This window comes from Anopheles ziemanni, unplaced genomic scaffold, assembly GCF_943734765.1.
Source record: "Anopheles ziemanni unplaced genomic scaffold, idAnoZiCoDA_A2_x.2 scaffold_12_ctg1, whole genome shotgun sequence".
Taxonomy (NCBI): Eukaryota; Metazoa; Arthropoda; class Insecta; order Diptera; family Culicidae; genus Anopheles; species Anopheles ziemanni.
Window position 1 is genome coordinate 448,311 of NW_026690043.1, and position 16,906 is coordinate 465,216.

The 16,906-nt window shown below is 41.0% G+C and overlaps 3 protein-coding genes across 3 annotated transcripts; all 3 read right to left on the bottom strand.

Moving 5' to 3' along the window:
* Nucleotides 1-1,151: 1,151 nt before the first annotated feature.
* Nucleotides 1,152-2,405, bottom strand: LOC131292846 (uncharacterized). Its single transcript, XM_058320940.1, has 2 exons — nt 2,313-2,405; nt 1,152-2,246 (listed from the first exon to the last, which is right to left on the bottom strand). Exons 1-2 carry the CDS (start codon nt 2,403-2,405, stop codon nt 1,152-1,154), a joined length of 1,188 nt encoding a protein of 395 aa, XP_058176923.1.
* Nucleotides 2,406-2,721: 316 nt separating this feature from the next.
* LOC131292847 (uncharacterized) lies at nt 2,722-10,627 on the bottom strand. The gene is made up of 5 exons (XM_058320941.1): nt 10,574-10,627; nt 10,235-10,502; nt 9,791-10,161; nt 9,649-9,718; nt 2,722-2,801 (listed from the first exon to the last, which is right to left on the bottom strand). Exons 1-5 carry the CDS (start codon nt 10,625-10,627, stop codon nt 2,722-2,724), a joined length of 843 nt encoding a protein of 280 aa, XP_058176924.1.
* A 2,672-nt stretch (nt 10,628-13,299) lies between these two features.
* Nucleotides 13,300-16,692, bottom strand: LOC131292848 (uncharacterized). The gene is made up of 5 exons (XM_058320942.1): nt 16,673-16,692; nt 14,101-14,146; nt 13,865-14,024; nt 13,405-13,778; nt 13,300-13,311 (listed from the first exon to the last, which is right to left on the bottom strand). Exons 1-5 carry the CDS (start codon nt 16,690-16,692, stop codon nt 13,300-13,302), a joined length of 612 nt encoding a protein of 203 aa, XP_058176925.1.
* Nucleotides 16,693-16,906: the final 214 nt, after the last annotated feature.

Genomic DNA, 16,906 nt, shown 5'->3' on the forward strand with positions numbered 1-16,906 from the left:
AAAACGAAAAGTTCCAAAATTACAAAATGAAAATCAGAATTGTCTAATTAGATCTGTACTGGATCGTGAATTGTATCGTGCGTGTTCCTGCACTAGGACACCTAGGAACTAGAAATGAACAAGTTCCCCCTGCTATTTTGCAATACACTTCATCGAAAATTGAACTCATTACAAATGCTTATTTGAACTTTGCCACATAGTATCGAATCTATGATTGGTTGAGTATAGGTGCAATTTTAGCTGCCTTTAATCAACTGATGTCATTGGATCATTGCACTCACATACATTGTTTGTTCGTGTTGTAAGTGAAGACGAAGTCAAGAGTCGTTTAGCAGAATTGTATATTCTTTTAATTTGCCTGATATGCCGTATCCTAAAGATGGTTCTGTTATTGATATGTGTCGACATCACCGAACATAACGGGCTTTCTTTGAGTTCCAGTACTTTGTTATTTCAATATGAGCGTGTTATCAACATTGGACGAGGCGAAGTTCGTTGGGACAGCTTATATAGATTTATTGATTGACCAACCCACATATATTTTGCAAAATAGGTAAACCAATTTCTCAATCTTCACTTTCATCAGGCGAGTTTCAACCTTTTATTCTGATGTAACATGTTATGTGAACGACGATAAATTGGGTAAATAGTTTATTCGTTACTTATTATTTCGTACAGCTGTCGCGTGGCACGCGCCACATTCTACTGGATGTAGACAAACATCAAATGGAATGTGAACAAATTTCATGGTGGCAGGGCGCGGTTCTGTTCGTACATAAATTCAATAAAAGAAATAAAAAGAATGATTAAACAGGGCGGCCAAATACGGAGGAACTGGTGCAAACGCGAAGGTCGTAAAGCATTGCGACACCGTAAATTTATGCAGACGCCAAAGCATTAATATCCACAGAATGGTGATTTTTAAATGTCTTAGTGTGTAATTTTACCAAATAACATTTTATCAAAAATATCGACTGTGTTGTATTGTTACTGGCATTTTCAAGGTTTCTATTTGTATAAGTTATTACTTACTAAATGATTATCTGATACCACTTCAAACATTACATGAAGAAAAAGATCAAATTTTTGCAGTTACATGCCATTTTGGTTTATTTATATGTTATGAATGCTCTAGAAAACTTGAAGAAGATTTACTGTATTAGTGATGATACAGGCAGAGAAGAAAACTGCGGCCATGGAGGTAAAACCAGTGGTGAATCTGCTAATGGAGTCGTTGTAGGAGCGGGTTGTGTAGTTGCTGAGGTTGATGAGGAATCGGTAGCAACCGTCGGTGCAGTTGTAATTGGTGTAATGGGGGCCATGGTAGTCGTTAACGGTGGTGGTATGCAAATTCCTAGCTTATGATTAAAAGAGGAACCCGGCCACGGGCAAGCCTGTTCATAACCGAATAGATTCCCTCGTACCTTGCGACACCAATAGAAACGCGATGGATATCCGGGCTTACGGAAAAATCCTTCTCGAGGACACTTGAATACGCAGCCGTTTGCTAAGTCATTGAACTCTGAGCCTGCACTACATCGATACATAACAATACTTTTCAATACACGTTGTGATCCACTACGTTCATAGTTGCAATAGGCGTAATACTTGGGATCCTGCGGATATCCGACAAAGCTAGATCCCACGTTTGGGTGACACTGTATTTTGCGACAACGGCTACTTTTGCTGCAGGATTTCTTCTGGGAGTTGTACACATAGTTAGATGGACACTTATACTTGCGAGCGAAACCTCCAATTGACGTACACAGATTGAAACGGTGGCAGTCTGACGGATCCGGAAAGACTCCCAATCCCGTGCATAAATCACTTCCCGTTCCTTGTCCGCTGTTACTGTTATCAGCGGTTCCTCTACACTCTGGAAACTGTGGGTCTATTGTAGCAAGACAAGCGCCTCCCATATCAAATGCTAGGGTATGGCAGTAGGTCGACGGAGGACAGTTGATTTCTGGCAACATCGATGGGTCTCTTATTCCAGGAATACATACACGCACGCGGCGGCAACCAGTACACGCGATTGCTGATGTTCCAGTACAATTTCCTGACAATGATTTGTCTGTGAACGCTGGCGAAAGCTGCTCGTTTTTCTTTGGAGCCTGCCAAAATGAACCAGCTGGTTCACCATTCTGCAGGATATTGTCTTCGAAAACACCAAAAGATTCTTCTGCACTTGACTCTATAGAGTCAGGATATATTTCCTGACCGTACGATACCACTATCAACACGACCTAGAAGGAAGAGAACCCTGTGGATAAAACCGCATGCTTCGGTGAAATTTAACGTTGATGACTTACTAGAAACAAAAATCCTGGATCCACTGAGTTCAGCATTTTTACCAACGAGATCAACCACGACTGATCAATGTTTGAACACTCAATCGGCCTCATGTTCCACCGCTTTTTATGTGGCAGTGGGTGTTTAGTGCTTAACACCGTTGTTTGAGAATGACCTACTTCGTTCACTTTCTATTGAAGCAAGCAACGCGTGTAAATTGTTTCTAATCAAATCAATCAACAACATCAGCCAAATATACATATGCGAAATATAGTTCACGTTGAAAGCCTTCCTCATAAATGTAAACATATTTGTATTTCATATGATACTCCTTATGCTAATATATAAGGTATCTTGCGTAGAACATTGATCGGTTTTGGACACATTTCTTGAGCATAGTTTCCATTCCATTCCTGAATAAATCTTAACTTAACTTAGTACACCTAGGTCAAAGAGCCATTCGATCACTTCTCCGTAACCATTGTGGTCACCCTTCTTGGACTGCGCCACTATGGGGAAAAAGTAGACATTAGGCGATGAATAATATGATAATTTCAGTTACATTTCCTTGAAGTAGACAAGTTAACTAAGACCAATCCAAATTTTGAGTCTTTTAGGACGAGTATATTTCGGGAAATAATCTGTCAAAATTAAAAAAGTCATAAAAATGGTCCACGCAAGCTAACTTTTATTGATTGCTTAATGGCAATGTTGAGAAACAAAATTTAACTAATTTTGAATTATTTAGCAAAGTTTCACCACCGGATCAACCCCAAACCGAATTTTCGAAAAAATACTCTACTAATCGTTCCTGGTCTCTATGAAAAAACAATGAAAATGATTTAAAAACAAACATGATTTAAACAGTTAAGTTCTTCATCATATCATATCTGTCAACAGAGTGTAATCGTTTTGTTTTTCTCAGTGTGTTTATAATTCTTCTAGTGGATAGATAACCATGGTAGGGATTGATCGATCAGTCAACGACAATGTTAAACATGTATTGAATTTTGAAAATTTAGCCTGCAGACTAAATCAACCAGCACTAATTATTCGCATCCGGTCGATTCTAGTTAAAGCAAAAACAGCTTACACCAAAGCTCACCACTCTACAGCTAAGTTCGATCGTACTACTGCAGTATGGATGAACTCTGAGTTAAACATAACGGATTTTTTCAAAGATAACAACAATAGTGGAAACATATGATCATAACGTTGAAAATGTTGAGCCAACCCTACGTAGGTCACGGAAACCCTTGAAGGAAGTTTGCAAGCGTCAGAAGCGCCGCCGAATAATAATTGTTGGATGATAATTACAGTTTAGAAGTACAGTTTAGTGCTTGAAATGGCAAGGAGAATGGCAAGAAAAGAAAGCAATTATCGGGTTGTTAATGTGTTAGGAAGACTACTTTGTGAATCGTTTTACTCAAGGGAAAGTTCAAAGATGCCTGTGACTGGAGAAGAAGCTTTTGAATTTTTGATAGATTATAATCTATCAAAAGCTCAGTACGAAACCACAAAGCAAACCCGTCACGTTTTCCTACTTATAAAGAATTACAAAAGGCCAAAAAGCTAAGCACTCCATCATCCATCGATGTAACAGAAAATAGCGTTAGGGTCACTGCCCACACAACACGAAGTCGTATTTAGTTGAATAAATTGAATCTCATATTAGTATATTTCGAATCGGAATCGCATTATGCATAGACAATATACGAGAAATGTATATTCTTTGTTGCATACGATGCCGATTAAGAATGTTATACGATTTTCTTTATGCGTACGTATAGATATACGAGCAATGTACATCTGATGTATATCGTAAGTCGTATATGATGCCGACTTGGAAAATATACAACTAAACATATACATGGTAAAAGAGTAAATGAGGCCCCGGCCGCCATGTTTTCGATCGTAGGTACACCTCTTGTGGACGTTTAAACTGAAAGTATGCAATTGGTGATACATTAATTCGTTAAATTCAACCTACGAGTATTTGAATCGTAGTGTGTACCGTTAATTTCGGCTACGCAATCAACCTAGGGGTGCGGTATGAGGGGGGCCCATGGGCCCCCCTTATTTCTCAAAACTATAACAAACTCTCTTTTTCGGTAGACCTAGCGCAGTCCGCTCGCTACGCTCGCTGCGGGCGCGCCGCCGTTTCCAACTAATTTCTTCGACTAAACTCATTGTTTCATGCTGTCCATCATGTGTGGTATAGTTTAGTTACTAGTAACTTACAGTAACTTAACATGTAAAAGTATATTAACCCGCATTCAACCTCCACTGCGTGATTAGTTTAAACCGTTATGTTCTTTTAAGCGAACCGTTAGCGATCAAATATTTGAAAAGTATGCATGCGTCGCGCTTTGCATAGCTTCAGGCGCTTAATGTGAACCAGTAGGAAGAGGAGAATCTAGCCCGGGGCCTCATTTACTCTTTTACCATTACGGTTGAGCGGCTAGTACATATGAAGGATGAAATACGAGAAACATATATGCACATAATATTTCAACTGTTAATTTGATGTTGTTGTTGTTGTTGTTGTGTATATTTTATAGAGGCTTTGAGCCGGGAGGCTTCTTTCACCTCTCTTGATGTTGTTGTGTATTTGAGGAATGGATGGCTTTTCTGGTCATTCACAATACCATCAACGATTCCAAACTGGTGCCGACGATAGTGTAGCTTTTATAACAGCACTTTCTCCGCTACATCTCTACATCATCTACAGTGACCGGCAGGAAGAAGTGGACACTTCGAATTTTGTTGATTTTCGCTCAATATTTTTTTCTCAATCCAACTAAATATACTGCAAGTATTTTTCGTGTATTGATTTACATATTTCATATAAGATCCACTAATGAGTAAGCGAAAACAAACATATTTTGATTTTGAGAAAAAAATAATAAAAAAAAGTATCTAAAAAAACAGTGACAAGAAAAAGTGGCCACTTTGAAATTTCGAGTTTTGCATAAACTTTTCCATTGAGGGCTAACCAATTTATTGCGTTTTAATATTTTTTAGGTTTGTTAGCACCATTTCTGATATTTATACATGTATGATCACGTGTTTAATTCATGTTTGGTTGTAGATATACAATTTGTTAATATCAGGTTTTGGTATCTCATTAATTTGAGTGTTACAAGAAATTACATTGCATAAAATATGTTTTATGACATTCATTTACATTAAAGTAATTCATTCAAAGCACGAAATCCACAAGGCAGCGGTAGGAAAAATCACAATGAAATTTTAAACGTAGGCGGATTGCCCTGGTAGGGGAGACATGTGCAAAACAGATGCACGCATGGACACTAAGATCATTCGTGAGATCAAAAAAATCCAAAAGTAACTGTCAGAGAGGTCATGGAAACACTTCACTCATCAGTTTTTGAAAGAACTATCCGTCGTCGGCTTGTTGCATACGGGTTACAGAGCAGACTTGCTAGGAGGCTTCTTTATGTGAGCATGACCAATAAGGCCAAGCGTCTTAAGCTCGCTGAGGAACATGCTGCTCTGCCTCTAGAGTACTGGAAAACGGTTCAGTGGTCTAACCAATCAAAATTTGAACTTTTTAATCGAAGATGGCATGAACGTATACAGCGCAGATCGAAGGAGGCAATGCTCCAGGTTCGCCACATCTAGGGCACAGTATGCCATTAGGGAGGCAATATGGTGGTCTGGGGTTGTTTTTCGTCCCGTGGGGGGGGGGGGAGCCTTGGGAACATTAACGGTGTTAAAACTGAAGATTACAACATAAACATAAACATCCTGCAACAAAATCTGGAGATTTCACTGATCCTGACGGGCCTTGAAGAGAAGTTCGTTCTCCCGGCGGGGGCAAGTTCCACGCAGCCCGGCGGTTCCAAGTTCGACATACTGCCAAGAAGACGAAGTCTTTCTTCCGGTCTTGCCGGATAAAACTGTTGGAATGGCCTCCTCAGGGCCCGGATCTTAACCCGATTGAGAATTTTTGGGCAATTCTTGATTCCAGGGTGAACAAGACTGGTGTTTTAAACAAAAATCAATATTTTGAGGCTCTTTTGCGCGCTTGGGATAAATTAAATCCCGAACACCTTAAAAACCTAGTGCAGAGCATGCCAAAGCGCCTTCAACAAGTGTTAAAAGCTAAAGGAGGGCAGATTAAATATTAAGATGTATTTCTTATTATTTGTTTTTATGTATATTAATAAATAGCTTAAGTGGCCACTTTTTCTTGTCACTGTTTTTTAGATGTTTTTTTTTAATTATTTTTTTCTCTCTAGAACAGACCCCGGTGAATTACGATTTATGACCTTTTATGACCTTGAAGAACCGTTTTGGAGAACCGGTTATGAACCGGTTATTTCGACCGGTTCGGGCCGACCAATCACAGGCCTCCGTTTAATGTGTCCGTTGAACAGTTCTATGCTTGCGGAATTAAAATTTGTAAATGTTTAAATGAAATCAAGACGAATTTCGAGCATTTTGCGAATTTTGCGAATTTGCGAATTTTGTGTCAAAGATGAAACATAAATGTTTAAATAGGAGGATCTTATTGGTTTTTCGAAAAATAACCTCAGATCGTTGACTGGTATTCTGTGAATCGAAATAGTATCATTGGACTCTAAACCATATTTCATTTCTACTATTTAATTTTCTTTAGTTAAGAACCACTTATTTTTGCTATCATTTTTCAAACAATAATCCTCAAACTCGACGCATACATATTTGGCGATATTAATATCAGTTGAATTGCTAGCGATATTACTTTTTTTCACAATTGGCTGCTTTAATTGTGGATTTGAAGATTGTGTAGGGAATTTTTGTTCACCGAATTCATAGATTTCGTTGATGCGCTAAAAGCTATTTGTGCCAACGGTTTATATCCAGATCGAATTAAATTTTTAATCTGATACAATTTACTTTCGAGAGGATATGCACTAAAATTAGACAATATGCCAAAGCGTTTTACGTCGTCTACCAAATGACTTAAATTGTGAACATTACTTCCTATGAACTCATTTCCATATGTATGTCCGTAACAGTCAACGAAGTGCAAAAGAAGCGAATTTGTCAAATCGAGAAAATGTGCATACTCATTAGATGAACATATAGCAACTGCACTCTGTGATGATAATGATAAAAATGTTCATAAACATCGGCAGGAAGAAAAAGTTTCAAAATGACAATAAAAATATAGTGCAGAAAAGTTCTGGCTTCTAAGCCCTTCCAACGTGACACATATAAAGTCACGAATGGAGACTGCAAAAGTGTGGCCATTGATCACCACACCATGCTTCAGCACATCCTCCATTTCAGCGACGAATGGGTTCAGAAATAAGCCGACATTACTGGGCTTACTTTTTCCGCAATAGATCCCTATTACCATTGGTTGTATACTTGAAGCTTCTTCTATATTGAAAAGTATTGGCCATAACTCGTCCTTTGAGCTCTTGTAGATTGGAAGCCCATCGACGTTTACTTTTATGGATATCTTATTTAGATGCTGTATTGCTGCGCCTCCTGAAGGCTACCATATGCTTTCCTCCTCAACTCCTACTCAATACGTCCGCGACGTACAGAACGGAAATTTGTCGTTTAAATATCCAAGCTTGGGTACACGGGGAAACCCACCCCCCTGGGTGGATGGGCGGCAAGGTTGAATTGAGAGGTGGAATGGACTGCTACTTGCTACTAGTCCATCCCGGAGAGTCTGTTCTCCATGTTAGGAGCGGCTCGAACCAGCGAACAACTAATGGAGCAGCTAACTCAGTCGGGGGAAACTCGCCAGTTCTACAGGATGTTGAGGAAGCCACGAGGCGGCTACACGTCAAACATCGCAATGTGTCGAGACGACGAGGGCAACGTTCTTATGGACGAGCGAGAAGTGATCGAAAGGTGGAAGTGCTACTTCAACGGACACCTAAACGGAGCGGAATTAGGGGAGTCGAGCAGCTCATTAGTCTGGAGGTAGATGACGATGTGCTCCCACCATCCTTGGACGAAATCAGCAGCTGAAACAGAACAAAGAAGGCAGAACTATTCAAGATGGGTTCGGTAGAGCTTGCCGTCAGTATGCACCAGATAATTGTAAAAATCTGGTAGCAGGAAAAGATACCGGAGGACTGGAAGCTGGGTGTCATCCATCCAGTGTACAAAAAGGGTGACAGAATTGACTGTGACAACTTTCGAGCCATCACAGTCCAAGTCCCAAGCTGGGTTTGTTGGAGGCAAATCCACCACCGACCAGATCTTCACTCTACGGCAGATCCTCCAGAAGTGCCTAGAGCACCAGATCTCGACGCACCACCTCTTCATCGACTTCAAGGCGTCCTACGATACCATAGACAGGAAGGAGCTATGGAAGACCATGGTATGGCAGCTAGAGCCCCTAATGGAGGGGGTGCTGGGTAAGGTGAGGATTTCGAACATGTTGTCGGATCCTATCGAATCTCACCGAGGTCTGAGGCAAGGTGATGGATTCTCCTGCCTTCTATTCAACATCGCTCTGGAAGGTGTCATGAGAAGCGCGGGCTTCGACATCCGTGGCACGATTTTCACCCGCTCTCTCCAATTCCTCTGTTTCGCGGATAACATCGACATCATCGGGCGGAACACTAGGACGGTGTGCGAGGCGTACACGCGACTGAACCGCGAGGCCGCAAGGATTGAATTGATGATCAATGCGGCGAAAACTAAGTACCTGCCCGTCGGAGGCTCTGACAGTGACAGAGCCAGGCTGGGAAGCAGTGTATCAGTGGACGGCGACGAACTAGAGGTAGTAGAGGAGTTTTGCTATCTCGGCACTGTCGTAACTCCGGACAACAACGTGAGCCGCGAAATCCGGAGGCGCATTGTTCAGGGGAATCGTGCCTACTATGGATTCCACAAACTCCTGCGGTCCAGATGGCTCCTCCCACGCACGAAGTGTGCCATACACCGCAAGCTGATAAGACCGGTCGTTGGGGCATGTCATGAGTAAGCCGGACTCATGCCCCACCAAGAAGGTGCTCACCAGCGACCCGCCCGGCACGAGACGACGAGGAGCTCCGCGAGTTCGGTGGAGGGACCAAATCGAGCAGAACCTGCGAGACATCGGATGCGACCGGGGTTGGAGAGCTGCAGCCATGGACCGAGCTACCTGGAAAACGATTGGTGACCAGGCCGTGTCAGCACGACGTGCTCAACTGTGAGCGAGCCAGAAAAGAAGAAGAAGTGGTGCAAAGGACAAGACAAATCATATTGTTTTTCTTTTCTAAATAACACACCCATTTTAATTCAAAATTTGCAAAGTTTACATATGACAATATTGTCACTAGAAAACGACAAACATTGAAGTTTTGTTTTTGCTTTATGGGCCCACCACACACCTACTATTTGGTGGTTTCTCATCATCATACTTAAAAATCATTGTTCCTGGGCATGTTTGCTCAAACTTTTGTATCTGAAAAATATAAGAATTAAAAAACGATCAATATGATATGCCAACCAAGGGACGATATATGTATTGAATTACCTTCGAGGTGCTAGTTTCAACGCATTCGTAGTACTTTTTTTCTTCGCCAGGATAAGGGAACCGACCCACGCTTGAACATTGAAACTCGCATTGCTTTGTGTTCACATCGAAAATCTCATTTTCTGGACACTTTGACATAAAAGGGCCTGCCGCCGAGCAAAGAAAATAAAACTGCGGAGACGGTGTATATTGGAACCATTTTTCCAAATTCTTCGCCGCTTTACAGTCCACTTGGAAACAGTCTGAGGAGCGTCGTTTTAAGATACAAGAAGCAGTTTCTTGTTGGTAAACATTGTTAGCTACAGCACAAGTCTGAGCATAGGCTTTCTGGTTTGAATCACAAATTAAGTAGCGGGTGCAGTTTGTAGGATCTGTAAGGAATGTATTTTAAAACACAATCAGCTATCTTTCAATTAAAAAATCCTTTCCAACTGTGCATCAGACCTGGATAATATCCTGCCTCTTCAGGGCATAAGTCATCCTTTCCTGTACAATCATCCCCCGCTGGCAATTTATCCGTACATTCGCCCTTTCCAGTGCAGTAAGGTTTTAAAGGATTAACATCCTTGCAGCGATACTGAGCTAGTCGAAAATTATCGTAGCTGCAGATGTCCACCGTCAAGCAATCCTTACACCTTTGCCTTTCTGTATTCTCCTCACATTTTTCTAGTATGTTATGTTTTGACTTCACGGGGCCAAGCCCAGTAAAAGCCTAAAAAGAGTAACATAAAAAACCTACATTTGGATAAAACACACAAACAAACTATAACAAATTTACTAGACCTCCACTTGCACTACGGCGACAATGACTACCACCACGAACGCCAAATTCTTCATTGTAGTTTCGTCTTACTCCGCCAACGCTGTTAAACTACCATCGTAGTACAAGATCATATGTATTTAAATGGTTTTTCTTTCGCATTGTCACTTCTTTATCTCACTTATGATACTAGTACGCCACATAGATAATGCAGATAAACACATCTGGATGTAAGTGAAATGAAGCTATAAACAGGCAATATATTTTAAACCTTGCAAAACATATCACCACATGTCAAGTGGTATTCTAGTAGCTTAAATACACACACTGTTAATTTATGTTCCTGTATACTACAAAAATATTGCTTTCTTGCAGAATCATTAAGCATAATCGTATTAGAAATTAAACACCATCACACAAGCCAAACGCCTTTACCTGTGAGAAAACTGGTTTGGTGACGCTGGCAATGCTTTCGTCATAACGACATACAACGACAAGACATATCTTTTTATTTTTATTGTTTAATTTTCATTTTTATTGTTTTAATTTTCTATTGATTCTAATACATTTTGTGCGACTATTTTAACAAATGACACCAAACTTGCAAGTACAACGAAGATCAATTGGTTGTTGAATAAATCGCATCAAGGAATCATCGCTTCCAGAGCACTGGATTCACTAAATACACTGCGTCCCAAAATGATAGCCTCACCTAGTTTTTTCTGTGCAGGGCCAATACCGAGCATATAAATTTTTCCAAAAAATTCACAAATATTTGTAAGTATAAAACGACTACTTTGCATAAATATTGTTGAAGAAAACGAGAGAACAATCCCTTTAGTACCAAGAAACCAAAATCAGTGGTGTCCCAAAATGATAGCCTCACTTAGGATTTTGATTAAATTATCAACAAAAATAGCATGAATGGATTCAAAAGTCATGATTTAATAATCAGTGGGTCTCCCATTACGATTTATTGCTTGGAAAATTCTTGATGGCATGATCTCCGATAATTTTTCTAACGTATTTACTGATAAGGAACGCCAAGCATTTCGGATAGCAAGTTTAAGGTCCTTTAGGGTCTCGTAATGTCTCCCATCTTCATAAATCTCTTGAACTAGCCTTCCACAAACATTCTCTTTTGGATTAAGGTCTGGGGAAACGGCTGGCTAAGACATTGTTTCGATACTAGATCGTGCATGGTGAGTTCTTGTTGTCTTGCTTGCGTGCACGGCAGCATTTTCTTGCTCAAAAATGAGCTGTTGAGTGTTGTGATTTTCCAGATAAGGCTTTAAATGATTGTGCAGGATGTCGATAAACATATCGCTGTTCATACGTGTTGGGATAATGGCCAATTCACTTCTACTAAGACCGCTGAACGCAGCCCAAATCATGACTGATTCACCTTCAAAATTGCGACGGTAGAAAAATCGTGCTTTCGTCTCAAATCTCGCCGGTAATGGATGTAACCATATGATCCATCAATATTTAACTTTTTTTCATCAATATAATCCACCTAACATGAATTAATATTTTAAAATTTGAACAAGACTACAAAGCGACTACTTACGTTTCTCCACTCATTCTTCCATGTCATATGTTCTGTAGCAAACTCCAATCTAGCGACTTTTTGGTGAAGTTTGAGGGCAGAAACTTTCTTCATGGACTCTCTTACAATATCAGAACATGAATTCAAAGCTCGCAACACAGCATTTTTGTGCACATTAAACCAGAAATCGTTTTTTGTCCTACGGCAACCTTTGGTTGCATTGAAAGCAACAAGTCGACAAGTGACAGTTATGAAAAACTGGGTGAGGCTATCATTTTGGGACGCAGTGTAGCAATAGGACGAATATGTATTACACATAATGAGTTTAAAAAATGCAAATTCGGCTATAATATCAAATGAAATAAATTGGAAATTTGACACAAGTGTTCTATTCAAATTTCTTATTGCTCGTGGTATGAGTTAGAATTGAAATTTGGATATATCTTTTCTTGTACGAAATTCAATGTAACACGGTTTCTAGAGTACAGGCACTGAACTTCATACAAAAACATCCTCGCTTGATTTCTATCACATTTTTTTGGATGGAGTTGAGGGCCTGTTAGGCGACGTCGCATGACGCAACAGTGCAGTCTAGAAACCGTGTAAGATTGAACCATTCTAGGCATTGTGAACAAATGCTATCAAACAAGCCTGAATTTGACACAGCGTAAATAAGTAAAAGAAGGGTGCCCATGGTGCAGCGGTAGCGCGAGGAAACACCACGGGATGTCGTGATGTTACATTCCTATGAAATAGCATACATAATGTTCTAAGATGTATGCATAACTTCTGGGATAGATTATGTTTGTATTTTCATTCTATACGCATTTTTAATGTAAAAACGTCCGTCATGTTGTAGAAAATCAATTTTATTTAAATAATTTGAGTTTGACATATTTCGTAACCATCAACATTCAACATTGGAGAGGCACTCGACTGATGATGCTTTCCGTTGAATTAACTTACTATTAGCGTTATATTTTGACAAAAGTTAGTCGTTGGTTCGCTTGTAAGAAAATCGCATCTTTAAAAATATGGGTGTTTCATGTTCAAAAACATATCCATTGAATGGAGTACCAACCGCAACATTTCTTTTTGAAAATGAAACTGAGTTAATTTTTGTTTGTTTGCCATAAGCAATGTTCAATTCGTATGGATTGATTTTATTTCTTTTTTTAGCCACATTTCAACGAAGCTTTATTAAAGGTTAGACTACCAGGGCAAGATTGTTCAAAAAATTGAAGCTGAAAATATAAAAATCTAGTTTATTAAAAGGCACGTGGGCCCTGGTAAAGTTTTGCTCACCTTTCCATTTGTTGTCGGGAGGCATAAGTAGTACAGCTTTGTCTCGGTTGGATGTGGAAAAGACCCTTCTTTTACACAGGAGAACTCGCATTGCTTCTTGGATTCGTTGAAAATGTAATTTATTCCGGAACACTCAAAAATCATTGGACCGTATGTGCCGCAATAAATGCTGAGTTTAGGATCTGGTTTATATGCGGTCCATGTATTTTGTTTTCCCGCGGCGAAGCAATTGATTTCGAAGCAGTCAGCCGGAGATCGGCGTAAGGACCATGTTTGTGAAGAATAGTTGAAGACATATCCCGATGATGGAGCACTAGTTTTTGAAGCGTAATATTCATCATTGCAATACAACGCATTTGCACAATTGGCCGGATCTGAAAAGCATAATTGCGACAATACTTAAATTATAGTAATGGTTGTGTTGTGAACTTAACTCCCGTAGTTTTCCCAGAGAATTTACCTGGGTAATATTTTGATGTCGATGGACATAGGTCGCTTTGTATTTGACAACTATCATCAATTGTACTGGAACAAACACCTGCTTTAGTGCAGTAAGGACGCGTTGGATCTGTCGAAGCACAATCATATCCACCTACAGTCTGGTTCTGATAGTTGCAAATCTGTAATTAACATTTTCAACCATGTTAGGAATGCGCATTATATTGTCCGAAACTTCTTATTGCAAAGTATGCTCACCATAACACTAGTGCAGCTTCCACAGTCGATACGCAATCCACGACAACTGTTGGTAGATTTGGTTTCCACCGAATCTAAAACGGGAATCGTAGTCCTCTTTCGCGGGATGCTTATTGGTAAATCCGACGGAAGAATCTTAAAACAGTCATCATACCTTTAACTAAGACATCAATTTTAAAAGAGATCTTTACTTACAACGCCACAAACTATCGCAAACAGTGAAGCCACCGAAATTAAAAGTAGTTTCGACATTTTCTTGCAGATGGTACCTAGGACACCACTCTTTTCATCTACAATTGGTTCTGCTACCCAAACTTTACTCTGCCGTCTATTTTATAAAGTCTTGCAGACGCATTGCAATTTCAGATAAGACAAGCCGAGCTTCTGGCAAAGTCTGTTAGGTTTGCTAGATAAGATAATTTCAAAATTATAAATTATATCCCGTAGCACATCCAAATTATGCAATTAGACAAACTGTGAACACAAATGAGGAATGTTTTGGGCAAGGACGTTTATGATGTAAAAAAAAACATTTCTTTAAAGAGATATTTTTCAATACAAGGGTTAATATAATGCATGGACCTACTACTAGCCAACTTTAAATATTGTCTGAATTGTGGTATTCTAAATTGTATGCATAGGACAACGAACTACACAACACTGCTTTTAAGACATTGTGAAAGTCATGTTCGAGAGGAGGATGCACAGACACAGATCTGAGCAGGTATAGTCCTTAAACTGTGGCTCTGGACGGAGCAAGCATCAGAGACTTAACACGTTAAGCGCTACGTCGGCCCCGTGGGGACCGACAGAACCCGTTAGATAGGCCGGCGTTTCTACGAATTGCTGGCAGAACGGAATGCAGTGCAATTTGGGCATAGCGCTTAACGTGTTAACTAAGAAATTAGAGTTTACATTGCTCCGAAATTGAATTAGTGAAAGCAAATTCTGATGGATATCAAGACCGTTCAGACATTTCGTACCGTTTATATGATAACTTAGGAAAAATATAATAATAATAATATAATCAAGGTTGAAGGTTGTGAATGGCAAAGAATCCGACGCCGCTTAAAGGCTGCATATGCTCTCTTACCCAACTCCTATTCTGGTACGTCCAAGTCATACAGACCGTGTACCTATATTGTGGTGGATAAACCGAATCCATAACTCGTGGTCACCCACTGTTCATCATCTACGAATAGTGCGTAAAACCACTTTATGTCATCGTGTAGCCGGAACTTAGATGAAAACTAGGGAAAACAGATATTTTAGTTCACTAGATACGCGACGGGTATTACGACCACGTCCGGTCAGTGTCCGCAGAATAGTCCTCCTCTCTATTCGGCATCGATTTATTTTGTACTGTTTCTTAAAGCTAGTTTACAGGTAGTTGGATAAGTGTTGGTTTTGAGGCTGACCTAGTTTACAAAATTTGTTTATCGGTTCTATAAATGCTGGTTAGATATTTTTGGTGTTTTCAATCATGGTTAGGTTCTTCTTCTTCTTCAATGGCCCGCTCGCAGTTGAGCACGTCGTGCTGACATGGCCTGGTCACCAATCGTTCTCCAGGTAGCTCGGTCCATGGCTGCAGCCCTCCAACCCCGGTCGCATCCGATGTCTCGCAGGTTCTGCTCCACTTGGTCCATCCACCGAGCTCGCTGAGCTCCTCGTCGTCTCGTGCCGGGCGGGTCGCTGGTGAGCACCTTCTTGGTGGGGCATGAGTCCGGCATCCTCATGACATGCCCCAACCAACGAATCCTGCCGGCCTTCGCCACCGTCAGGATGTCCGGCTCGCCATACAGCTCAGCTAACTCGTGGTTCGTTCTTCTCCTCCACACGCCCTGCTCGTACACACCGCCAAAGATAGACCGGAGCACGCGCCTCTCGAAGACTGCGAGGGCGTTGGCGTCCTCCGTGAGCAGAGTCCAGGATTCATGCCCATAGAGAACGACCGGTCTTATCAGCGTGCGGTATATGACACATTTCGTGTGCGGGAGAAGCCATCTGGACCGCAGGAGTTTGTGGAGTCCATAGTAGGCACGATTCCCCTGAACAATGCGCCTCCGGATTTCACAGCTCACGTTGTTGTCCGGAGTTACGACAGTGCCGAGGTAGCAAAACTCCTCTACTACCTCAAGTTCGTCGCCGTCCACTGATACACTGCTCCCCAGCCTGGCTCTGTCACTGTCAGAGCCTCCGACGAGCAGGTACTTTGTTTTCGTCGCATTGATCATTAGTCCAATCCTTGCGGCCTCGCGTTTCAGTCGGGTGTACGCCTCGCACACCGTCCTAGTGTTCCGCCCGATGATGTCGATGTCATCCGCGAAGCCGAGGAATTGGAGAGAGCGGGTGAAAATCGTGCCACGGATGTCGAAGCCCGCGCTTCTCATGACACCTTCCAGAGCGATGTTGAATAGAAGGCAGGAGAGTCCATCACCTTGCCTCAGCTCATGGTTAGGTTATTGACGTCGATTGCGCAAACCTATCTGCCTGTTTCATAACATCCGGCCAGCCGTGGGTCATGTTTACTTGGCTCAAATGCCCAAGCCCGCCGGTGCCCTGTTTTTCATACACCGGTTTGCCATGAGTCATATTACTTAGGTGCAATGCTCGCGCACAATCGTGTCGCAACTTGTTTACGGGTATCGCATCGCTAGGTGCGTCGGTCTATCAATTTGCCTAGATTGCAGTTTTGGGGGTTTTGCTGTTGGTTCTGAGTTGAGGTTTTATCGAAATGGGTTTTGTTTGTTTTGAGGCGGGATCTTGTTGTTTTCGAGGCTTAGGTTATGCACTAAATTTGTTTATG